Source organism: Neovison vison, chromosome 8 (genome assembly GCF_020171115.1).
Source record: "Neovison vison isolate M4711 chromosome 8, ASM_NN_V1, whole genome shotgun sequence".
Taxonomy (NCBI): Eukaryota; Metazoa; Chordata; class Mammalia; order Carnivora; family Mustelidae; genus Neogale; species Neogale vison.
Window position 1 is genome coordinate 107,150,281 of NC_058098.1, and position 25,081 is coordinate 107,175,361.

Genomic DNA, 25,081 nt, shown 5'->3' on the forward strand with positions numbered 1-25,081 from the left:
CTTACCTATGATACTGAGGCATTCATAATGTGCATTTTAGTCACGTTTCCATTTCCTCAAAATGTTCAGGAGCACTTAATGAAATATTTTACTTGCTCTCTTTTACTTAATTACATAAAATTTGCTTTGACTTTCAGCTCAGCAAGCCTACATCTGATTCCTGGGGTCAGTCTGATGTGACGCCATCAAGCTCACTACCCTCTTGACAAAATCATGGACCGTGGAAGAAAGGATTTTCAGTCTTACCACCACCTAAGAGAAGAGAAGGGCATCCTCAAGAATGCGGGCAGTTTGGAGAATAATTACTGGAAAAGGAAATAGAAAAAGCAAAACTCAGAATGCCTGGGTGGCTCAGTTGGTTAAGCATCTGCCTTCATTCAGTTCAGGTCATGATCCCAGGGTTCTGGGATCAAGTCCCATGTCAGGTTCCTTGCTCACCAGGGAACCTGCTTTTCCTTCTGTCTGCTGCTCCCCTGCTTGTGCTCGCTCTCTGACAAATAAATAAATAAAATCCTTAAAAAAAAAAAAAGAAAGAAAAAGAAAAACTCTTACTGTGTTAGACAGAAAAAGTAAGTAGCTGTTTTTATTCAATAGAGGTAATTTGCTTTTTAATTAGTACTCCTGGGTTTACATTCTGCTCTTTAAAAGTCTTACACTTATGTAGCTTAATATACATGCTTGCCTGGACCCAGTTCCCTGGGGCTGGTGCCCTGCTGGGGCTAGATGCCTTGGGGTCGTTCTGCTTCTTCATTTTTCTGATCTGCATGTCTCTCTTTTCTTCACCAGTCCCTTGTACTGCTGCACCACAGTCATGGTGTTATCCCCAGTGGCTTATCCTGGGAAGCATGAGACCTGCCTATCTGCCCACGCTCTGCAGCAAAGGCAGCTCCAGGGACAGTGTCCAGGCATCTGCCCTTGAGAACCTCAGGAGCGCAAGTCCCTTCGTTACACACACTTGTCTGTGTCCTTGGCAATTTTGCTGCTTCTTAATACTTTTCAGAGAGACATTCTTTCCTCTGTTCAGCTGACCCAACACTCCACGCATTCCATAATTTCTGGACCATCAGAGAAAAAGGAAAGGATTCGAATTATTTGGGTCTGACCTTGTCTCACATGTCACTACCTCACTGTTAATATTTACTGAGTTAAAATACTATTGTGACACACACTGACTCCCTGGACTCTGAAACCTCTGTTAACGTCACGAGCTTCAAAGTGGTTTCCAAAACTTTCAAACCTTAATTCCAAGTGTGTTAATATTATAGAAGACAATCAAAATTGAGAAATTCCACTAGGACAGTGGTTCTCAGCCTTGTCTGCATACTGAAATCGATTTTTTAAAAAAAGATTTTATTTATTTATTTGACAGATGGAGATCACAAGTAGGCAGAGAGGCAGGCAGAGAGAGAGAGGAGGAAGCAGGCTCCCCGCTGAGCAGAGAGCCCGATGCGGGGCTCAATCCCAGGATCCTGGGATCATGACCCGAGCCGAAGGCAGAGGCTTTAACCCACTGAGCCACCCAGGTGCCCCCTGAAATAGATTTTTAAATCGGATATATATATATATGTATACATACAGTTTTTTAGATTTTAGATTTTATTTTTTTTAAGATTTTATTTATTTATTTGACAGAGAGAGATCACAAGTAGGCAGAGAGGCAGGCAGAGAGAGAGGGAGAAGCAGTCTCCCTGCTGAGCAGAGAGCCCAATGTGGGGCTTGATCCCAGGACCCTGAGATCATGACCCGAGCTGAAAGCAGTGGCTTAACCCACTGAGCCACCCAGGCGCCCTAGATTTTAGATTTTAAAGTAAACTCTCTACCCAACATAGGGCTCGAACTCACAGCCATGAGATCAAGAGTCACATGTTCTACTCACTGTGCCAGCCATGTGCCCTGCCAGCTTATTTCAGGATAATGAATTTCCTTAGAGAATCTGGCTTCTGTTTGTACAGATTCTGTCCAAAAGATTTTCATAGCATAAACCAGGTGCTTACATACTCAAGGGAGTGCTGACTGAAATATTTAGCATCCTTATTCTGATTATCTTTATCAACAAAGTCAGTATATTCTATGGCAAGCACAAATGCTCAGTTCAACCACCACAGGTGAAATGGAGACTCTCGATGACATACTCTTTCGGGTTAACATACCCTACCTCCTCACCTCTGCACTCCCTTGACAGGCATATTCTGCCTTCTCAGAATCCTGAGGGTCATCAGCTCACTCGATCACTTCAACATCTGCACACGTTCCCCCTAGACTGACCCCTGTCCCTTCCCCATACTGTTCTCAATACTCCCTCGGCCTTCATGCCCACCACTTCCAGCTGACCTCCTTGGTTGAAGGCAGCCATCCTTTGTGAACAGAGCCAAGCATTTTGAAAGCATTTGTGTTATTGTAAAACCTCCACCAATGGTAGTTGTGGTGTGATGCAGGCATGGGAGGCAGCAGTGACGGGCACCAAAGGGATTTGAGATGATGAGGGCTACTGTGAGGCCGCCATGACAGGCTGCGACAATGGTGGTGGTGGCCGTGGGTCATGTTGCAATGAATGGCCACAGAGTGGCTACCACTGAGTGAACTGCCCTGAAGCTGCTGCTCTTTACTGGAGTTTTCTCTCCACCAGCGCCCACTTTGCCTGTGTGTCTGGCACACAGGAAGGATCAGGGAAAATGACTGGTGGGGGTTAGTTAGATCCCCCTTGAGTGGGAAGTATATGTTCTCCACTGTTTCCCAGAGTTCCCCAAAGAGTTAAGCTGTTGGCCAGTGGTAACTTGCTTGATAATGCAGCCTTGATGTGCTGCTTTCTCTTCCTGTCTCACTTCCCCCTGCCCTACCAGTGCTTTCTGGGGCCATCTTCCAAAGCGCTGCCTCAAAATCTGTTTCTGGGGGAACCCGACCTAAGATAGTGCATCATGAACCAAGGATTAGGATGCAAGCGCAGATGGCACATTAACAAAAGCCAACCCTATGCCAAGCCGTGAAAGTCTCAACATATTTCTAAAGACTGAAACCATAGAAAATGTGTTCCTAGTCCAATTGCAATTAGGCAAGATAATGAGAAAAATCCCCATATGTTCAGAAATTTAAAAATACAGTTTTAAACTTCTAAATAATCTGGGGTCAATGAAAAATGCAAAATAGAAAGGCTTGCTTTGTGGGAAATTAAAGTGTGTACGTTAGAAAAGAAAAAAGGCTAAGAATCATTGAGCTAAACATTCATTTTAAAAAGAAAAAAAAATAAATCCAAAAAAGGTAAAGAAGATAAATTAAAAACAAATATGCAAAGAACACTAGTAAAGCCAAAAGTAAATTCTGTGAAAAGAGGGGCACCTGGGTGCTCACTGGTTGGGCGACTGCCTTCAGCTCAAGTCATGATCCTGGAGTCCTGGGATCAAGTCCCGCGTTGGGCTCCCAGCTGCATGGAGTCTGCTTCTTTCACTGACCTCCTCCCCTCTCATGCTCTCTCTTACCTGCTCTCTCAAATAAATAAATAAAATCTTCCCCAAAATATTCTGTGAAAAGATTAATCAACCTGTTTTGTTTGTTCTTATCACTTCTTTTCTTTTTTATTTAATTGAGAGAGAGAAGGGGGAAGGGCAGGGGAGAGGGAGAATTTCAAGCAGAATCCCCACTGAACATTGAGCCTGGCATGGGGCTTGATCCCATGACCCAGATGATGACCTAAGCCAAAATCAAGGATCCGGTGCTTAACCAACTGAGCCACCGAGGCGCCCCCTTGTTACCCTCCTTATAATTACATGGAGCAGAAGCCCACTCAAGCAAAGTGGGTTTGGCTGAAAACATACAAAAAGTTCTGAGGACTCAATCCATAGCCCAAGGAAACTAAAGCTGGGGACAGAAAGCCATCAGGACCCAAGCAGCCCGTTCAGGAACCACAAAAACGATCACATTCCCTTCTCTACCTGGGTTTTCTCTGGTTTGCACCACATGGCTTTTGGCAGCTCTGGCAACCCTGACTGCTCCCAAGCAAACTGACGACTTCGTCTTAAAGATCAAATCCCCAGGAGACACCCTGGCTCATTTTTCCAAGCCAGAGCACAAGCCTTGGGCTTCCAGTGGCCAATCTATCAGCACTGGCCAGTCACTTCTAATTTCTGGAAGTCTGGAGTCACCTCCAGGGGGAGGTGGCTTGTCTGAATGGTGAATCTGGGTGCAGGCACTGGGCACACTCAGCGGGGCATGCCGTGCTCTCTCTCCCCCATCAGTCCTGTCTGCCCTCTGCCCTTTAGGACCTGCCCCCGCTGGGGAGCTCGTGCTCATCCAGCTGAGCTCACAGAACATGTACTTCTGAGGAGAAACTGAGAAGCTGCAGCAGCCCCTGTTGGTCCCTGCCCAGATCCACTCAGCCCTCTTCTGGGCGCTGAACGCTGCTCACTTGATTCCTGGTTACTCTCCACTCAGGGCCTGTTTGATGGCAGGGCACAGGACCACACAGGGCAGGAAGGAGTGCAAAACCATCAGTGCCCATGACACCTGCCCCCAATGACAGACGGGCAGTTGGTGATCTATACCCCAACCTCCTTGCCCCTTAGATTGAGTCCATTGTCCATTGTGGTAACTGGCTTGATAACGCACCTTTTGTCGGCTGCCTTCCTCTCCATCTCACCTCTCCACTCACTTCCAAATGTTTCTGGAATCACATTCTAAATATACTATCTGCACTCTAATTCTCAGGGTTGAATTCTGGAATGACACAAACCAAGACAGAACAGAAGTCCAGGACAGCACACGCTAAGCCATACCCCTTGGTTTCACTGTTCTCAATAATAAAGCCAGTATTTTCATTCCCACTGTCTAGTGCCCCTGTCTATCACAAGATTGCTTCAAAACACAGGAGGAAAAGAAGTGTGATATTATTGCCCCCTAAACTTCAAGGAAACGCTCTGTAAAGAGTGGGTAAACACTGGAGTGGATGGGAGAAAGAGCCTTTCCCACATCTGTGCAGCAGGAGACTGGAAGTGGCTGTTGGCAGAGTTAACGAGGGAAGAAGGGTCATCTTAACTCTGGTGAGCAGGCCCTTTCTTGGCACACGGTGCGAAGCTGGGGAACAGAGGAGCAGGGTTTCCCCCTCAGCTGCTGAAGGCAGAAGGCAGAGCCTGGTATACAGAGTCTTTATTTATTGTGAGTCCTGCTGTCCAGAGAAGCCAGACTCAGGTCCAGGCCCCTCAGGACTCCACCTGGCCACTCTTCAGGGCTGGGGGCATCAAGGAGCCAGTCACTCGTGTCCAGTTTTTCCATGGTTCCGAGTCCTCAGGAGGCAGGAAGTGGCTTTGCCTGTGGAAAAAAAACATGACCATCTACTAGCACCTCTTTTGTGACCACTGGGGAGATTATGTAGACACAGCAGAGGCTGCCTTTGCCAAGTCCAGAGTCTGGAGGGAGAAGGTATCAGGTGATGACCTTGGCCATCTGTCATGTGAACACATCTGACACAGTGAACTGTCACTGGGAGGAGAGAAGTCACCATTTGCTATATTTACTGAGCATCTGCTGTGTCCTGGCATTGTTACAGGGCAATAGAGGAAGCAGGTGTGGTAGTAATCACTCTGAGTGCACTCAGGAACCACAACAGGCTGTAAAGGAAGAGATATGATCTCATTTCCATTTTTACAAGGTCCTCTGGCTGCCAGAGGAGAGCTGATTTAGGGGCAGGATGGCCAGAGGAAGACCAGGAGAGGCTGATTGCTTAACCAGGGCAGGAATGACGAACTATGCCTACTCTGCCTACTTGTGATCTCTCTCTCTCTCTGTGTCAAATAAATAAATAAAATCTTTTTTTTTTTTTTTAAGGATTTTATTTATTTATTTGACAGAGAGGTAGAGAGAGATCACAAGTAGGTAGAGAGGTAGGCAGAGAGAGAAGGGAAAGCAGACTCCCTGCTGAGCAGAGAGCCCAATTCGGGGCTCAATCCCAGGACCCTGAGATCATGACCTGAGCCTAAGGAAGAGGCTTAACCCACTGAGCTAGCCAGGTACCCCAATAAATAAAATCTCAAAAAATAAATAAATAAAAGTCTTTCCTGCTGGTGTCCACTCCTAGGGCCTGAACCTTTCACTTATTACTGCCTTATTAAAACAAAACAAGGACTACAGGGCCTGGTAAAGGGCATCTCCCCCATATTTAGCCAAGATCCCCTCTGAGACAGCCAATGGGAATGAAGCAGTTACAAGGCAGTGAGATATAAGCCATGATGGAGGGAGCTCAGACACCCTGGGAGCCTGGAGATGGGGATGTGCCTGCTAGGGATGTTTTCAGAGGCAGCGATATATAAGCCAGAATAGCAAGTAGCCAAGTGGCCCAGGAAGGACAGTCCAGGCAGAAGGAAATAGCTGGATAAAAGCCTGCCAACAGGAGAGACATGCACCTGAGTAACTGCAGGCTCACTATGGCTGGAACAGAGTATGATGTAGAAAGGAGGGAGCGGGGTGGGTGGGGGGGCCCTATAGGCTGTGCTGGAATTCAGATTTGGTGGATGGAGGTGAGAAGCCACGGAAAGCTTTGTTTTTGTTTTTGTTTTTGTTTTTGTTTTAAAGATCTTACTTATTTATTTGACAGAGAGAGAGCACACAAGCAGGGGAGCAGCAGGTTCCTCGCCCAGCAGGGACACTGACCTGGGGCTCAATCCCAGGGTCCCGGGATGACGACTTGAGCTGAAGGCAGACACTTAACTGAAAGGTTTTCAAGTGAAACAGGACATGGGGTGTCTGGGTGGTTGATTAAGCATGCACCAACTCTTGATTTGGGCTCAGGTCATGATCTCAGGGTTTTGAGAACGAGCCCCGAGTCAGTGTGGAGCCTGCTTAGGATTCCCTCTCTTTCACTCTCTCTACCCCTCTCCCCACTTGCACTTTCTCTCTCAAAAAAAATAAATAAATAAAATAAAATATATAAGTGAAGCAGAATATGATCAGATTTCCTCTGGGACTGCTCTGGGACCATCACAGAGAATGGACTGAAAGCGGTAATACAGAACACAGAGGCTCAAATAAGAGAACGTTAAGAGGGAGGTGGTTCAAGATGTGACTTTTGCCTTAGGAGGGCACAGTCCAGTGAGGGGAGGTGGTTAACTTCTAAAGGGGCATTTCTCAATTTCATTTTTATTACAGCTCCCCAAGGGGTCTTTAATGACATCTTTTTTTTTTTTTTTAAAGATCTTATTTATTCATTCATGAGACACACACACACAGAGGCAGAGGGGGAAGCAGGCTCCCCACCGAGCAGGGAACCCAATGCGGGACTCGATCCCAGGACCTGGGGATCATGACCAGAGCTGAAGGCAGATGCCCAAACATCTGAGCCACCACCCAGGCAGCCTCCCCAAGCAATCTTTTAAGACCGCTTTTAAAAATTGCAGCCATCCATGAAATCATAATACCATTGTTATACTGCATATCTGTTTATGTACGTACACATCATTAAAAAGAGTAAGACTCATTTGCTCGCTCCTCATCCCCTCACCGAGTACAGCAGAGGGGTAGTGAGGAAGGGAACAAGAGAGCAGGTAAGGAAGGAGGTGGATGAGGTCAGCCCGGGGAAGAACACAGAGAACCAGCAAGGACCTGGATTTTGTTCTCAGAGCGAATGGGAAGCTATTGAAGAGATCTAAGCAAATATGTACCAGATGAGTTTTCAGTTTCTAAATGCTCTCTGTGGCCACTGTGGGGAGGGCAAGTGAGAGGGGATTCAGAGAGTCAGGGAAAAGGCTGGGGCAGGGATTCTGGAGGTGGAGAGGTCAGAGAGGGGTCTGGACTGAAGCAGGGGCTATGGGAAGGGGCAAGAGGTGATCATGTTCTGGATCCCGGATGCTCACACAGGCCTATGGCAGGGCAGTTGAGGATAACTCCCAGGTCTTTATTTTGAGCAACTACAAGGACAAAGGGGGTTAAGTAGTGACGAGTCCCTGCTCCTGCCTCACCTCCACAGTTGAGGGTGATCGTGGCGGCTTCACCTCCACAGTTGAGGGTGAGCGCGGTGGCTGCACCTGCTCAGCACACTGCAGGAAGCGGCGCATGTGCTCTGCACAGTTGCCCACAGCTGCCTCATTCTGTCGAAGGCACTCCTCAAAGGCCTCAAAAGGTTCAGCACAGGCCTGGCGGATCTGACGGATGATTGGGCTGTGGAGGAAGGACATTTCAAGCATTCACACTTCCACTCCACTGCCCGCCCCTGCCCCCACCCCGTCCCATTCTTGCCCACACTCACTGGGAGGATGTGCATTGAGCAATACTCATCTTAAGGTGGTAACAGTCCCGTTGCCATGACTCAGGCTTGGCTGCCACACACTGGCCATATTGCTCCAGCTCCCGGCCACAGTAGCGAGCCGTGACCTCCAGGGCCGCCTGCCTGTGGGACATGGTGGGCTGAGGGTAATTTCAGGCAACAGACCAGAAAGGGAGTTCTGATCTCAGTAGGGAGATGGAGCGGGGAACAACACTAGGTATCCTGGGTAGATCTAGGAGTCTGAAGGTATCCTGGGATAGAGCCAGGGAGATGGACAGGGAGGGAAAGCACAAGCCCTGGGGATTGTGAAACAGGGTGGGGGCTTCTGGGAAAATGATGGAGAACTTTTCCAAAAAAAGTCTAATCATTCAAAGGCAAGCCTTGGGGTCCTTCAGGCATCCCTCGATAGGGCCTTAGAAGTAAGATCTTGAGTTCTAGGAGAAAATCTGGGAGCCATAAAGGGGTTCGGAAGTCCTAAAAAGAGGTTCAGAAGTCCAGGTGGGAAGGTCTTGGGTCCTGGGGAAGGGTCCATTGACCAGAGTCTTAGCGATTAAGTCTGAGGACAGAGGTACTGGAGGTGAGACTTGAAGCCCTGGGGTGGGTCTCAGAGTTCTAGGGGCATGATGTGGAAGCACTGGGTGAGGCTGGAGCTCTGGGATAGATCTGGATGTTCCTACAAGTAAGCTCTTGAGAAAAAGATCTGGAAATCTAGAGCGGCACGGGTGGTCTGGGAACAAGTCTGTGGGCATTACAGGCTAGGTCTGTGATGATGCGCTGATCCGAAGGTTCAGAAGATATAGTTTAGTGATCTAGGGGGATGAAAGAACGGGTCTAAGAATCGCAGAGGTGCCGTGACAATTCTGCAGTCCTAGGGTTGCAAGGTGGTGGACCGTGCCTGGGGTCCTAGGGACACGGTTGGGTGGGTGTTAAGGGTGGACCTGACAAGTTCCCAGTTACCCGAAGTAGAGGGGCGGAGTCTAAACGCTCAGGGGGCGGGGCCTAGACACGCGGAGGGACGAGACTTGTAATGGACTGCGCTGAATCCTAAGGGTCGGATCTTCGAGGAACAAAGACGCCAACCCTTCCTCCCGGAGTGCTGGCCTAGGTCCAGATCACGGAAGAGAGGGTGCGGCGGCAGATCCAGGGTAGGCGCTCCCGCTACTCACATCTCCAGGCCGGTGTGGATAGGAAATCAGTCCGGGAGGAGAGCTCCGCCTTTTCCGGTCAGGTTGTCATGGCGGCGCCCAACTCGGCTGTCCTTGCCTCGTTTTTTCCGGTCGCAGAGCCGGCAAGTGGCCCATTCTGTTCCCTTTAGGCCCAACCTGTCATGGCGGCGCTCTGTCTCTCCTTCCGGCCCCGCCTGTATTGGCGGCGCCTGCGCAGCTGTCGCGGGCCGCTCTGCGACTCGGTGGCTCTGAGCTTTCTACATCCGGCTGGCCGTGGCCGCGCCGGAAATACGGGAGAGGCCGCGCGTGCGCTTCTCTCCTAGCTACCCTCCGGGATCTGGGCGCGAGCGGCTGCTCTGCCCACTCGATGTGGTGCCGTTGGTGGCCAGGTTGGGCGCCGTGGCTGCGGACTCCTGGGCGTGGGGACCGGGACCCTGACGCCTACCGACGCAGTGCCACCTTCCGTCTTGCGCGGGCGCTCCGGGTCCTCTCCGGATGTTGGTGCGTGCGCGCGCGCGCGCGGAGCCGCGGGAAGGGGGTCACCGCAGGAGTGGGACCAGCCGGCCTGGAGCTGCCATCGGCTCAGCCTGGGGGACTCAGACCAGGCCCCCTTCTTCTTGGCATAAGCCCTGGGTCCAGGCTGGACTTGAGTGTTAATATTGGCTCCACGCGATTATGGGCATGTGTAATTCTAATTCCTCCTGGAGGGGTATCATTTCCACCTATTGGTCTGTCCTCCAGTGTGAGACCCGGGGGTACGTTTTCTCATCTGTGAGGGTGGGTGCGAGTATCCCGAGATCAGAGGGAGTCTAAGCATCAGCGCCACCAACAAATATGTGGATGTCTTCCCCAGACTCCAGCCAAAATGAACATAAAATGCTCTTCATCATAGTGTCGAGGAGCAAGAGCTATTTGTGAGCAAGTGACAGCTACTTGGAGTATGGGTGTGCTCATCTGTAAATGGGGAGGATAACGGTGAGGTCCTCTACACAGGGCATAGTGCATGTTGACAGTTAGGGCAGAGCCTGGACCCTCAGAATTTCTGGAGAAGTGAGCACTGTTACTGGAGACTGTTACTGTGAGCTGCCCTGGTTGACCCTGGACACATGATTGTCCCACTGACCATCCGAACCTGCCTTGGATGATAGGAGTAGGTTTGGAGCTGTGTGCACCGAAGGAAAGCTTTTTACCCAAGGCCTCCTATCCTTCCTTGCAAAAACTTCCAAGTGCATTTTTTTTTTTTTATGATTTTTTTTTTTTAAGATTTTATTTATTTATTTATTTGAGAGAGACAGTGAGAGAGAGCATGAGCGAGGAGAAGGTCAGAGAGCGAAGCAGACTCCCCATGGAGCTGGGAGCCTGATGTGGGACTCGATCCCGGGACTCCAGGATCACGCCCTGAGCCGAAGGCAGTCGTCCAACCAACTGCGCCACCCAGGCGTCCCCCAAGTGCATTTTTGATGGGAGAAGAGGGGAAGGAACACCCTCAGTGGCAGAGAACACTTTGGATGCAAATGTGGACTGAATCCTCATATTTTTCTCTCCTGGGAAAGTGAAATCTTAACCTGTCCCTTGCCACTTCATGAGTCTTACCTCAAAGTCCCTGTAACGTGCTCCTTCAAGGGAAGGGGTTCAAACATGTGAGCTCATTAGTAGATATGATGAAGACCCCAAAAGGAGACAGCACCCCCCCCCTCCGGAAGTGTGACACTTGTGCTTCTAAGCTTCTAGGTTGTTTTTGGCCTGTAGCTCAAGAGTCTGACTAACTTCCTCTTAGGGATCAAATGCAAGGTAGGCTTATGGAGTGAAGCAGACCTGGGTTTGAATCTGGAATCTTGGACAGAATCTGCTCTCTGGGTTTCAGTTTCCTCCATAATGGCTGCTTAAGGAGCCCTTGTGAGCAGAGACTGAAATGACACCTGCTGAGCACATGGTGTTGAGCACTGTGTACTTTCCCTTTCTAGCCTTATCAGAATTTGTTACTGTATTTCTTTGCATATGTTCTGCCTACTTCAAGACCCACAAGGGAAGGGGCCTTGTATCTGTCTCATGTCACCGCTGGATCCCCTCCATAGCATGGGGTCTGACAGAATAATAATGGAATGAATAAAACCATCTGCTTGCAGGATTGCATGAGGATAAAATGAGCCACTCGTTGACTTGTATGATACTTATTAAGTGCTGTCTGTGTGCCAGGAACTGTTTCCCCAGCAGGGAGTAAAAGACCAAAATTCATACTGCTAAAAAAGGGTATACAGTGTGATGTTTTGGTATACATAGATAATGTGAAATGATTACCACAGTAATATCCGTCAGTTCACATAGTTAACATTTTTAATGTGTGATGAGGACATTTGAGATCCAGTCTCTTAGCAAATGTCAAGTATACAATATGTTAGTATTAACTAATGCTATACATTAGGTCTCCAGAACTTACTGAATAGAGTTTATACCCTTTGACCAACATCTCCCCATTTCCCCCCACACCCCAGGCCTGCCAACCACCATTCTGTTTCCACGAGTCCAGCTTAGATTCCACATATGTGAGGTCATGTGATATTTGTCTGTGTGCTTCACGGAGCATATAGTCCTCCAGGTGGGGCATGTCAGATCTGATGAAGGGCAGGGAGTATGATGGGGGGGGGTTGGGTGGGAGGGTGCACTTGTAGAATGGGATCCGGAGGGAGTGGTCCAGTGCTTCAATCCCTGGCCAGACTGAGAGCTGCCACAAATGGCAACACAAACACAACTTTGACCGGATGATTTGTGAGGTACAACATGAGTCCTGACCCTTGATCCCCTGAAGGGGCCCTGTGGCAGGAAGGGATGGTGCCTGGGTGTGTTGGTGATTTCCTAATGGTATTATGAGAAGAACGCTATTGACGAGGACAGGGTCTCCTGGAGTCCTGAGGGCTCCTCTCCCCTCGGGTGGCTTCATTGCCACCTTCATCTCCTGGGTTTTTCTTTTCTAGAAGTGCTCCCTCTTGGTCTTAAGTTTATAGGATATGATGGGTGGGAGGCAAATCCTGACGAGCTCAATACATGTAAAATCTCCAAGCTGAGGATGGCAGTGAACATGCTTTTCCTGCCACATTCCATCTGTCATCACTAGCCGCGGGCTAGTGATCTAGAGCTTCAGGACCACCCCTCCTCTGGAAACAGTGGCACAGAAAATTGTTAAGAGGAAACCATATACTGTAACTTGGAGGGGGGTCTCCCAGCTCTTATTTGTTTCTCCTTATTAAGGTCCTTAGTTTAAAAAAAAAAAAAAAGACTGAGTAAAATGAACACTTTGCTCAAAGCTTAACTTCCATTTTCTCACTGGGGTCTCCTGGATCCTTTGCCTCCCAGATTTGTTCCCCAAGATCTCAAAGCCTTAGGATTCCTTGGGAACTGCAGTGCACTGTTCCTGCCTCCTGCTTCTGGATTCCAGCCGTTTGTTAGTCTAGGCAGGGGTGAGTGAGGCTTGGCAAAGGATCCACATGTTGGTTCCTGCCATGCTATCCACACAGGCCTGGATTAAGTGTGCTGTCTTCCCTCTGGTGCTGGGCGTGGGAGGGCTTGGGAGGTCAAGGCCATGGCTCTGTCCTAGAGAAACTGACAAACACCAGCTTCACAGTCTTCCTACGTGATGATGGGTGTGAGGCAGCAGAACCGAGGGTGTGCCCTTGTGGTGAGGTCGGCTCGGCTCTGTTCTGCCCCCTGGGAACGGGTCTTAGGCAAGACCTTGACCACTCACCCAGGGCAATTCCTTTCCTCCTCACTGGGCGGCTTGCCTGGGGCTGGGGTTCCCAGTGGGCCTGGCTACCTCCTCGGCACTGCACGTACCTTCCTCATCCACTCTAGGTTCTCGGGGTTTGAGGTGTAAGAGATGCAGATTCAGATGCTGCTGCTGATGAGCGGGTCCCAGTGCTGATCTCTTCCAGGTCCTTGGAGGCTGGGGGCCACAGGCTGAAAGGGAGGTGTGCAGAAACTGGTCCCAGATAGAGGACAATGCCTCACTTCTTGGCTTTGCCTCCAAGAAGTGGTATTTGATGTTTCAGCTAGAACACAGCTCTCCTTGAGAAGGAAAAGGAAGTGTGGGAAAGGTTAATTAAGTGGTTTGTTTCCCTTACAGCCAGTCTGGGCCTCCTCACCAGTCTCAATATTACCTTCTGTCCACACGGAGGCATCGCTCATTTAGAACCCACACAAGTATGTGTTCCGTAGGGAGCTGAGCCTCCGTGGGATTGGCTTCCTGAGGTTGCTGTAACAAACTGCCACAGGCTGGGTAGCTTAAAAGAACAGACATGCATTTTCACCATTCAGGAAGCAGGAAGTCCAAAATCAAGGTGCTGGCAGCAGATTCCTGCTGGAGGCCCTGAAGGAGAATCCGTTCCATGCCTGTTCCCCAGCTTGCGGTGGTTACAGGCAGTCCTTAGCATTCCTTGGCTGGTAGACACATTACTCCTATCTCTGCCTCCACTCACATCACCTTCTCTGTGTGCTGTCCTCTTACAAGGACACAACACCAAAACTCCCGGGGACGCTTCTGCCTACATCCCTTTGCCCCAGGCTGCACCATATACCATCGTAACGCCTGCAGTTGAAAAGGCTTACTGGGACTAGCAGGTCAGAGGGGGAGGGCAGTGTGGACAGCCTGCAGGAAGCCTGCTCAGACCAGCTCTTCCATCAGTGCTGTAGGCTCTTCCCCACAGCCTGTGCTGTCTCCCCTACATGGCGGCGCGGGGCTGGGGCGCCTGCTGGGTCTTACAGAGGTCCTCGGCCTGTTGGCATCATCCTCACTGTGGATCTGCCTCACTGTGGATCACTGTGGGAACACTTCTTCCCATCAAAAGAAGTACCACACACACTTGAAACATCTGTTCTTATAATACAGCTTGCAGTACCTGTTACAACCACTTGGGTGTATGGCGTGTCCATCAAATAAAACCGGTTCATTTCAAGGACCACAGTGGGGCAATTCATTTTTGTTGTATCAGCATTCTTAACAGAGACAACTTATTTATTCCATCTTGTGTATAGTTCTGTTCTTTCATTAGGAAACTCGCTTTTATAAATACAGAAGCTGACAGCCCTATTCTACTGCAGTTTTTAATCTACCCATATACTATTTGGATAATTAACCCATCATTCAATTTTGTATTTATTTCCTTAAAATATTAATGTTATCCAATATTCCATTCATAGACATAAGTAACATTCAGTTTTACATACAGCTCCATCCTTTCCTTGGAGACATTTGTTTCACAACAACAATTCCATTTGTATAAATATGTTATCTTTTCTACACCTATATCCATTCACTGCATACACTAATTTGTGTTATACCAACACAGCAAAGAGATACATAATATATTCAGTCCTCTGGCAAAAAAACAAAACAAAACAAAAAACAAGAGGAATCTTGAGCTGAACCTCACACCTTATAGAAAAATTACTCAAGGGGCCCCTGGGTGGTTAAGTCAGTTGGGCACCCAGCTCTTGATTTTGGCTCAGGTGGTGATCTCAGGGTCCTGTAACTGATTCCTGTGTTGTCGGGCTCCCCGCTCAGCAGGGTCTGCTCGAGATTCTGTCTGCCTGTCCTCACCCCCTCCACTCACACACTCTAATAAATGGACAAATCTTTAAAAAAAACTCAAAAGGGATACACGGATCCTAGACTTAAGTGTACAGCATAAAATTATAAACGCTTAGAATATATAAAATCTTTGGGCTTGAAGAGTTTTTTTTTTTTTTTTTAAAGATTTATTTATTTATTTGACAGACAGAGATCCCGAGTAGGCAGAGAGGCAGGCAGAGAGAGAGAGAGATGGGGAGGCAGGCTCCCTGCTGAGCAGAGAGCCTGATGTGGGGCTCAATACCAGGACCCTGAGATCATGATCTGAGCTGAAGGCTTTAACCCACTGAGCCACACAGGCACCCCTGGGCTTAAGGAGTTCTTAGGACAGGACACCAAAAGCATGATCTACCAAAAACCAAACCCAAATGATAAAAACTGCACCCTCTCATGGAGTGCTGAGTGGCAGTAAGAAGGAATAAGTTACTGACACATGCAAGAACCTGAGTGGATCTCGGGAACTGCAGAGTGAAAAAGGCCAATTTCAAAAGGTTACTACTATATGATTCCATTTATATAATATTCTTGAAATAACAAGATTATAGAGAATAGATTAGTGGTTGCCAGGGGTTAAAGATGGGGGATAGGGCTGGGGACAGCTATGAAGGGAAAAAATCATGGCTGAGCCTTGTGGTGTGGAATAGTTGTGTGTCTTTTTTTTTTCCATATAAATTCAGCATTGGTGGTTCAGTGGTAGAATTCTTGCCTGCCATATAAATTCAGTTAACATATGGTATATTATTACTTTCAGAGGCAGAGATCAGTGATTCATCAGTCTTATATAATACCTAGTGTTCACTGTATCACTTTTCCTCCTTAATGTCTATCACCCACTTACCCCATTCCCCTCCAGCAATCTCATGTTTTTTTCCTATGATAACATCACTTATGGTTTGTAGTCCTGTGTCTTGATTATGTTCATTACATCAGTCTACACGTGGTATGACTGATCCAAACAATACACACAAAGGAGTGCATGTAAAACCGGTGAAACAGGACTAAACTCTGGGAATTGTCCCAATGTCAATTTTGTGAATCTATAAATTTAAAAAAGATAAGCAAATAAGAGATAAGACATATGATTTTACTCTGTGGAATTTAAGAAATAAAACAGATCAACACAGCGAGGGACGGGATGAAGAGAGACAAACCATAAAAGACTCTTAACTCTAGAGAACAAACAGGGTTGCTGGAAGGGAGACAGCTAGGGGGAAGGGGTAAGTGAGTGAAGGGGGTTAAGGAGGGCACTTAATGATGAGCACTGCATGGTATATGGAAGTGATGAATCTCTAAATTCTACTCCTAAAACTAGTATTACACTATATATTAACTGGAATTTAAATAAAAAACAAAAGATAAAACAAACTTTATTTGTTACCATTTTTAGTGCTCCTAAAAAAATTGGGAGACTTGGAACCACATACCTCAGCTATGGGCTTGTGAGAGAGACAGAGACTGGAATGGGGTGGTAAAGTTCATCTGGGAGTCTACTAACAGTAATGCAAGTATCAGCCAATAGATTTGAGGCATCTTTCCTTATTTCTTTTTCCCAACAGTTTAATGAAGCAAAGCCAGGATATACTAGTTTTCTCAGTCTAGCTCCATCTGCCTTATTATTACCAAGAGACACCTAAAGCCAGACTCAAGAATTATTTTAGTAAAGTTTAATATCAAAGAGCATGTATTCACAAGTGAATACAAGGTCATCTACTACCAGCACCATTTATAGTGCCCAAAGAATGAAACTGCCCAAATACGCCCCAGCAGGGAACAATACGTCCAAACAATGAAATATTGTACACAAAAAAACAGCCACTGGATTTTAGAGGTTAATATGGAAAAACAATGTAAACTATCTCCATAAATTATATTTATTACCCGTGGAAATGGCATTTTGGCTGTATTACATTAAACAAAATATAGCATATGAACATTATTTCTAAGATATGGAAGCAACCTAAATCTCCATCAAGAGAGGAACAAAGAGGGGCGCCTGCGTGGCTCAGTCAGTTGAGTGTCTGCCTTCAGGTCAGGTCATGATCCCGAGGTCCAGAATCGAGTCCCATATTGGGCTCCCTGTTTGGCAGAGAGCCTGCTTCTCCCCCACCCCCAACTCCCCATTGCTGGTGCTTTCTCTCACTTTCTCAAATAAATAAATAAAATCTTAAAAAAAAAAAAGATGAATAAAGAAAACATGCTATACATACAATGGAATATTATTCAGCTCTAAAAAAGGAAATCCTGCCATGTGCAACATGGATAAACCTCAAGGCCATTACACTAAATAAAATAAGCCTGTCACAGAACCACAAATACTGCATGATCTCACTTATATGAGGGATCTGAAAGAGTCAGACTAGAATGATGGCTAGCAGGAGCTGGTGGGAGGGAAACAGGGAGTTGGTGTCGAGTGGGTGTACAGCTCCGTCGCTACAAAATGAGTGAGTTCTGCCTCTAGTTAACAATATTCTACTGTACACCTAAACATGTGTTAAGAGGGTAGAAGTCAAATTCAGTGTTTTTTAACCAAACACACACACACACACACACCCCCAAAGGGCACAAGGAATCTTTTGGAGGTGGTGTTTCTTACCTCGATTGCGGTGATCATTTCACAGGTGTATGCATATGCTCAAACCCGTCTAATTGTACACGTTAAACATGCACAGTTTTGTTTAACAATTACACTTCAATAGAAGTACCTTTGGTTTTTACTTTAATCTGGATATAAGCAAATACAAAATGAAATATATGGCTTGCAATAGTATTTGTACTGGGTTGCTTTGTTCTAGATGGAGAAACGTTTGATGGTCACTGCCCGGAGAAAGTAGGGTACAGGGACTCCGGGGTTGGAAAGACTTCCCTGTATATCCTTGGACTTATCCGTGTATCATTTTTTTTTCCGTGTATCATTTTTAAAGATGCTTGTGGAACTTTTGAACAAATACACTGCAAATCAGCTTCAGTATTTATCCTGATGAGACTCAGAAATCCTGAATTCTTAGTTGCCCAGTCTTGGTGGAAAACCCGAACACCCCTGAGAAAAACTCCAGAGGAACTGAGTCATCTCTTCACTGAACCCAAGTTAGAGTTTGTTTTAATGCGATCGTTCTCCTAACCCGAAAGGCGCCATCAAGTTAAATGACATCCAATTTCACCTTAATGTTCATGGCTGCCAGTTCAGCTACAAAATACCGGAAAACGTAAGGCACAGAAACAGTGTCGATGGTGTCACTTCGATCACATAACGTACAGTTGTATTTTCTGTTGCGCGTGGCAGACCAGGAAGGGGGTGGCTTCTCCAGCAGCGGAGACAGTAAACTGCCACACTTAATGCACACGTGTGCTACCGAGCGATCCGAACAGTTGAAGAGGCGGTCATGCAGGAGAAAAGATGTACCATGAGCTAAAAGAGCATCCCGCTCCATTTCCCCAAAACGGATTCCACCCTGGACATTCCTTCCCCCAATAGGCTGATTGGTGACTTTGTCTCTGGCTCCCGTGGTCCTAACCTGGAACTTGTCTGAGACCATGTGGCGCAAACGCTGGTAATAAACCACACCTATGAAAATGTCTGCTTCCAGTTCTAGTCCACTGATGCCGCTGTACAACCTCTCGGTGCCATAGAAGTTGTAGCCACCGGCTTTTAACAGCTCCCCGAAGTACTCCAAGGCCGAGTTCTCCTCTGAAAAGGTAAAGGGTGTCGCATCATGGCAGAGACCGTGCAGGGCAGCGGACTTCCCTGCCATACTTTCAATTAACATCCCGATGGTCATGCGGGATGGAAAACCGTGAGGATTGAACAGAATGTCTGGAACCATCCCACTCTCGGTGAACGGCATGTCCTCTACTGGCCACAGCCTGCTCAGGATGCCCTTCTGCCCGTGGCGACTGGCGAATTTGTCTCCAATGGTCGGGTTCCGAGGGACTCTCATCGTGATGCAGATACACTTGAACTTCCCATTGCCGGTGTCATTACTACACACTTTGATGTTATCCACGATGCAATTTTCTTTACTCCTGGGAAAAAAAGCAGACAAAGTCTAACTCTTCTCTTTACGCTGACAAAGACACCTCTAAGTTGTTGTTTTTTTTTTTTAAGATTTTATTTATTTATTTGACAGACAGAGATCACAAGTAGGCAGAGAGGCAGTCAGAGAGAGAGGAAGAAGCAGGCTCCCTGCTGAGCAGAGAGCCCGATGCGGGGCTCGATCCCAGAACCCTGGGATCCTGACCTGAGCCGAAGGCAGAGGCTTTAACCCACTGAGCCACCCAGGCACACCAAGACACCTCTAAGTTTTAATTGACATAATTAGTGCTTCATAAAGGATATCTGCACAATTTATTCTCACATCTCTTCTCCAGCACAAAGAGAGCTGGTATCCCTAAAAACACTTGTGAACAGGGCTGCTGATTCGGTTCGCTACGGAACTCTGCTCACCCAAAAGAACAGCAACAGAGACTACCTACAAAGACCTACAGCTGAAACCATTTCATAGATGTAAAATAAGCTAAACATTTTTAATTTTAGCAAGAGGCATCATGAACTTGACATTTTTAGCTAGGAAAATCCCTAACTACAACCTGAGAGAGATTATGTTTGAATAGCCTAGTTCTAAAAGAAGTCGCAGGCAACTTGTCAAATCCTAACACACTGGCAAGAGAAGCAGAAAAACAAAGGCCGAACAGCACACACCAAACTTTATCTCATTTAAGAAATGCCAATTCAGGGGCGCCTGGGTGGCTCAGTGGGTTAAAGCCTCTGCCTTCGGCTCAGGTCATGATCTCAGGGTCCTGGGATCGAGCCCCACATCGGGCTCTCTGCTCAGTGGAGAGCCTGCCTCCCCCTCCCCCTCCTTGTGATCTCTCTCTCTCCGTCAAATAAATAAATAAATCTTTAAAAAAAAAAAAAAAAGAGAGAAAGAAAGAAAAGAAATGTCAATTCAGTTATCTTCTCCAAAATTCACCTCTTACAAGGTAAATTTCACTGACCTCAGCAACTTCAGGGAGAAACAGCCTTTTAAAAATAGCACTGGGTACCCGAACTTACTTATAGTACATCACAAAGCTTTCTCCGGTGTTGAGGTTCAGGTAGCCATAATATGGGTCTCCATACTGTAGCTGGGCTCCGATGAACGGCAAGCCATCGTCGTCTAACTTTTGCAGAATCCGCGGGTCACCAGGTTTGACTCCAAACACCAGACTATCATCTCCTTGTTTAATTTTCTCAGACAGATCTATGAACTCAGACTTGTAGACACTTCCATGGGCAAAGCCTCGTTCCCAGGAGGCCTTATTCACAATCTATGAGGTCAAAGAATTGTTAATTTAAGACACTGAGGCTAAATGGGGATTTTTACAATAAAAATGGTTAGAATGAAAATACATGGTTTAGGATAACTGACATTCTATTTAAAAAACTCCAGGGATGCCTGGGTGGCTCAATCAGTTAAGCGTCTGCTTTTGGCTCAGGTCATGATCCCAGGGTCCTGGGATCAAGTCCTGCATCAGGCTCCTTACTCAGTGGGGAGACTGCTTCTCTCTCTGCCTCTGCCTGCTACTCTGCCTGCTTGTGTGCTCTCTCTTTCTGACAAATAAATAAATATTAAAAAAATAAAATAAAATAAAAACTCCAGATTTTCTGGAACACCTATGTGGCTCAGTCAGTTAAGTATCTGCCTTCGGCTCAGGTCGTGATCCCAGGGAGCCTGCTTCTCCCTCTCCCTTTGCCCCTCCCTCTGCTTGTGCCCTCTCGCTCAAATAAATAAAATCTTAAACAAAACAAAACACATTTTCCAAGCCACCTACACTATGGCTTAAAACCTAATCATGCATAAATATAAAAGGTAGATATTCCCAAGACTATACTCATTCAACACCTTATACTATGTACTCAAATATGCACCATACATGCATATCTGAATATTTAGTGAATATCCCTTAGGGCTTGCCACTTTCATGGAGACTAGCAATTCATCATTTAACAGAACACTCATGCACCAGGATGTAGAAACACAGTAAACAAAAAAGTTAAAAAGTAAAAGGAATGGAACGACATCTCCTGGGAGAACTTACCATGGCATCTTCCATATCGTAGCCAGTATAAGAAATAACAGCAACGATGGCATTTGTCCCAATTGGATAGTTATCCATGTCATAATAATCATACATGTATGGTCTCACTAAAGGGCTTTGTGGAGTCTGAAGACGATACAGTTTATTATCTGATCGAGCTTGGTAAGTGAGAAGTGGAAAGCCCATGGTTTGCTTCCCTACAAAGGGGGGAAAAAAACTTTAGCATCTTTTTCCCCCTGATTATAAAGGTCATATATAAAATTGGAGGGGTGCCTGGGTGGCTCAGTCAGTTAAGCATCTGCCTTCAGCTCAGGTCATGATCTCGGAGTCCTGGGATCGAGCCCTGCGTCAGACTCCCTGCTCAGTGGGGTGTCTGCTTCTCTCTCTGCCTCTCACTCCACTCTTGTGCTCTGCCTCACTCTCTCGCTCAAACAAATAAAATATATATATATATATATTTTTAAGATTTTATTTATTTATTTGACAGAGAGAGATTACAAGTAGGCAGAGAGGCAGGCAGAGAGAGAGAGGAGGAAGCAGGCTCCCTGCTGAGCAGAGAGCCCGATGCGGGACTCGATCCCAGGACCCTGAGATCATGACCTGAGCCGAAGGCAGCGGCTCAACCCACTGAGCCACCCAGGCGCCCCAAATAAAATATTTTAAAGAATAAAATAAAACAGGAAACAACAAAACATTCATCATAGGGGAATGAAAAAATTAATCGTGGTGGTTCTGCTCACTATACACTAACACACAGCATCAAAATGAAGCAGAACCACATGTAGCTGCGTAACCAGACCATGAAGACAACGCTGAGGGGGAAAAAGCACAGAATGACAGTTAATATTATAGGATTTATGTGTATTTGCTACACATCCCAGACGATTCCATACCTAGTTTATGAACACATGTATGATGTAAGAAAAGAATAAAAAGGGAAAATAAAGGATATATATAAATATAAGGTATTACTAGTGGGGGAAGAGAAGGGGTGAAAACGGGATAGTAACTTATCTGCTTTCTTACACAGAGCAAAATGTCAATATTTGTTAATTATTTCATAATTATATTTTTAATTATAATTATTTATAATTACATTATAAGTCAGTATTTGTTAATTCCCAGGGTAGGAAAGTAAGACTTCTTTCTACTTTATATTATAGAGAATCAATTTGAAACAATATGATTTTTAAGACTATATGACACATTCTCTCTCTCTCTCTGTCTCTGTCTCTCTCTCTCTATATATGGAATTTTAAAATACAGAAAAGGAGACTTCTGGCTTCCAGTAATAGAAGGGTACTCCTACAAGACCACACTCCACACATAAGATCCAGAACAATACAAAACAAAAACACTATACAGGCACACAAACACACACACATACAACCTGAAAGCACGGGAGAGGAACCAGAAGCAGTGAGGAACTGGAAAAGAATATACACTCGGATGAAAGAAATGGGACTGAGTAAACTACTAACGTTTTTCAGGTTTTAATGTTTTTGTTTTGGCCTGGCTGTCCAGTCACCAAAGCGGCTATAACCCAAACAGAAACCTACCGTTTTACTGGCGTAAAGAGCCAAGGAATAGAGTTCAGAATACAATGGCAACTGGAAAGTCAGGGGGCACGTTTTAGAAAGGGAAGAAACATAAAGGGAGGGCCTTAAATTCTACGTATAAACTGAGTCCAGATCTCAGTGGGCTGAGCTGTGCATGCATGGGACAGATCTAAGAAGCCCACCTAAGGCTAGAAGAACATACAACTGCTATGTTCAGCTATCTATCAGTTAAATCTAAAAACCAATCCTCTTCAAAGGAATGTAATAGAACCCAGTCTTTTTTTTTTTTTTTTTTTAAAGATTTTAACTACCTATTTGACAGACAGAGATCACAAGTAGACAGAGAGGCAGGCAGAGAGAGAGGAAGAAGCAGGGTCCCCGCTGAGCAGAGGGCCCAATGCGGGGCTCGATCCCAGGACCCTGAGATCACGACCCGAGCCAAAGGCAGAGGCCTTAACCACTGAGCCACGAAGGCGACCCTAGAACCCAGAGTTTTAAAACCTATCATTTACAACATTCCCGATATGAGCTGATAGTTCTAGAAATATAAAGAAACAGGAAAACAGAACCCATGCTCAAGAAAAAAAAAAGTAATCAATGGAGACTAGATCCCGAGGTGACCCAATGTTGGAATTAGCGGGACACCTGGGTGGCTCTGGTCATGATGCCAAGGTCCTGGGATCGAGCCTCAATCAGGCTCCCTGCAGCAGGGCGTCTGCTTCTCCCTCTCCCTAAAAAATACAATAATAAATCTTAAAAAGAAAAAAAAATGGATGTTGTAATCAGCAGATAACAGTTTTTAAAGACTTGTTACAACTATGCTCAAAAACAAAGGAAAACAGGCGCCTGGGTGGCTCAGTGGGTTAAGCCGCTGCCTTCGGCTCAGGTCATGATCTCAGGGTCCTGGGATTGAGTCCCATATCGGGCTCTCTGCTCAGCAGGGAGCCTGCTTCCCTCTCTTCTCTCTCTGCCTGCCTCTCCATCTACTTGTGATTTCTCTCTGTCAAATAAATAAATAAAATCTTTAAAAAAAAACAAAGGAAAACAATTCAAAGAAGACCACAATCTCTGAGAAAACAGAAACTATAAAAAATAAATGGAAACAAAGGGCTGAAACATTAAATATCCGAAATAGAATAAAAAGTCAGTGAGGATAATGATAGATCAGTAAAAATGATCCAATCTGGGGGTGCCTGGGTGGCTCAGTTGGTTAAGCATCTGTCTTTAGCTCAGGTCATGATCCCAGGGTCCTGGGATCAAGCCCCGCTTCGGGCTCCTTGCTCAACAGGGAGCCTGCTTCTAGCTCTCCCTCTGCTGTTCTCCCTGCTTGTACTCTCTTTCTGTCAAATAAATAAATAAAATCTTAAAAAAAAAAAAAAATCCAGTCTGAAGAGAAAGAAAAAAAAAAAAGACTGGGGGGAAAAAAAAAGAAAAGAACAGAGACCCCATGGCTTATAGGGCAATATCAAAAGGTTTAACATAGATGACACATATACTGAAATCTCAGAGGAGGTGTGAGAGAATAGGGCAGAATCAGGGTTTCTAGAAATAATGGCAGAAAAGTGCAAATTTGATGACATCTTTTAAAACGGATTTTAGAAGACCAGTAAACCCCAAGCACAAAGACCATCATATGTGGGCATATCACAATCAGCTACCAATGAGATATGAAGAGAAAATCTTACAGACAGGAGAAAATAACACATTACATACAAGCAAACAATGACACGTATAACCACTGACTTCTAACACAAATGACAAAGACCAAGAAGAGACCCAGTAATATCTCTTAAGTGCTGAAAAACTGTAACTGTTCAACCAGAACTGTACATCCAGTTCCAGGTAAAGATCAAATATAGACATTTCCAGAGGAATAAAAACTAAGAGGATTTGTAGCCAGCAACCTAACCTACAAAAATAAGCACTAAAGGAAGGCTTCCAGGCTCAAGGGATACGACACTCAGTGGAAACCGGAATCACTGGGTGGGCAGGCAGGGCGTTGGCAGTGGTGAGATATGGGGAAAAACGACGGCTTGGGTTCTTCAAAAATCCAATCACAAGATCTCAGACAAATCCAAATCGACAAACATTCCACAAAATGACCTTTCTGTTCAAAAACATCAGTGTCAGAGATGACAAAGGCTAAGGATCTAATTTAAATGACTAAAGAGATTCAACAACTAAATGCTACGTGTGATTGAGGACTAAGTGCTACATAGAAAAAAATCTGCCATAAACCATGTTTTTGGGAAGATACGTCAAAATCTGAGTAAGGACTATAAAGCAGTATAATGACGTCAGTGGTACACTTCCTGATGTTAATCCTTGCCCTGTAATATGCAAGGGGACATCCTTACTGGTAGGAAATACACAACGAAATTCTTCAGGGTGAAGCGGCATCGGTCTGCAGCTTACC

General features: G+C 46.0%; 2 protein-coding genes across 5 annotated transcripts in view; both read right to left on the minus strand.

Annotated features, from left to right (window-relative positions):
• Positions 1–5,119: 5,119 nt before the first annotated feature.
• On the minus strand, positions 5,120–9,593 carry CHCHD5 (coiled-coil-helix-coiled-coil-helix domain containing 5). 2 transcript variants are annotated; one of them, XM_044261609.1, is made up of 4 exons: positions 9,412–9,593; positions 8,228–8,368; positions 7,974–8,139; positions 5,120–5,298 (listed from the first exon to the last, which is right to left on the minus strand). In XM_044261609.1, coding segments are annotated over exons 1-4 (333 nt in total). In that variant the 5' UTR covers positions 9,414–9,593; the 3' UTR covers positions 5,120–5,274. The 2 variants fall into 2 exon arrangements, with proteins under 2 accessions (XP_044117544.1, XP_044117543.1); XM_044261608.1 differs by having other exon boundaries at positions 7,941–8,139.
• Positions 9,594–17,730: 8,137 nt separating this feature from the next.
• Positions 17,731–25,081, minus strand: part of POLR1B (RNA polymerase I subunit B) — a 29,963-nt gene continuing 22,612 nt past the window's right edge. For all 3 annotated transcript variants that reach the window (XM_044261610.1, XM_044261611.1, XM_044261612.1), the window contains exons 13-15: positions 21,107–21,303; positions 20,082–20,335; positions 17,731–19,051 (exon numbers count right to left, since the gene is read on the minus strand). In XM_044261610.1, coding sequence (XP_044117545.1) covers positions 18,169–19,051; positions 20,082–20,335; positions 21,107–21,303 — 1,334 coding nt within the window. In that variant the 3' untranslated portion in view covers positions 17,731–18,168. The remainder of the gene's footprint in view (positions 19,052–20,081; positions 20,336–21,106; positions 21,304–25,081) is intronic.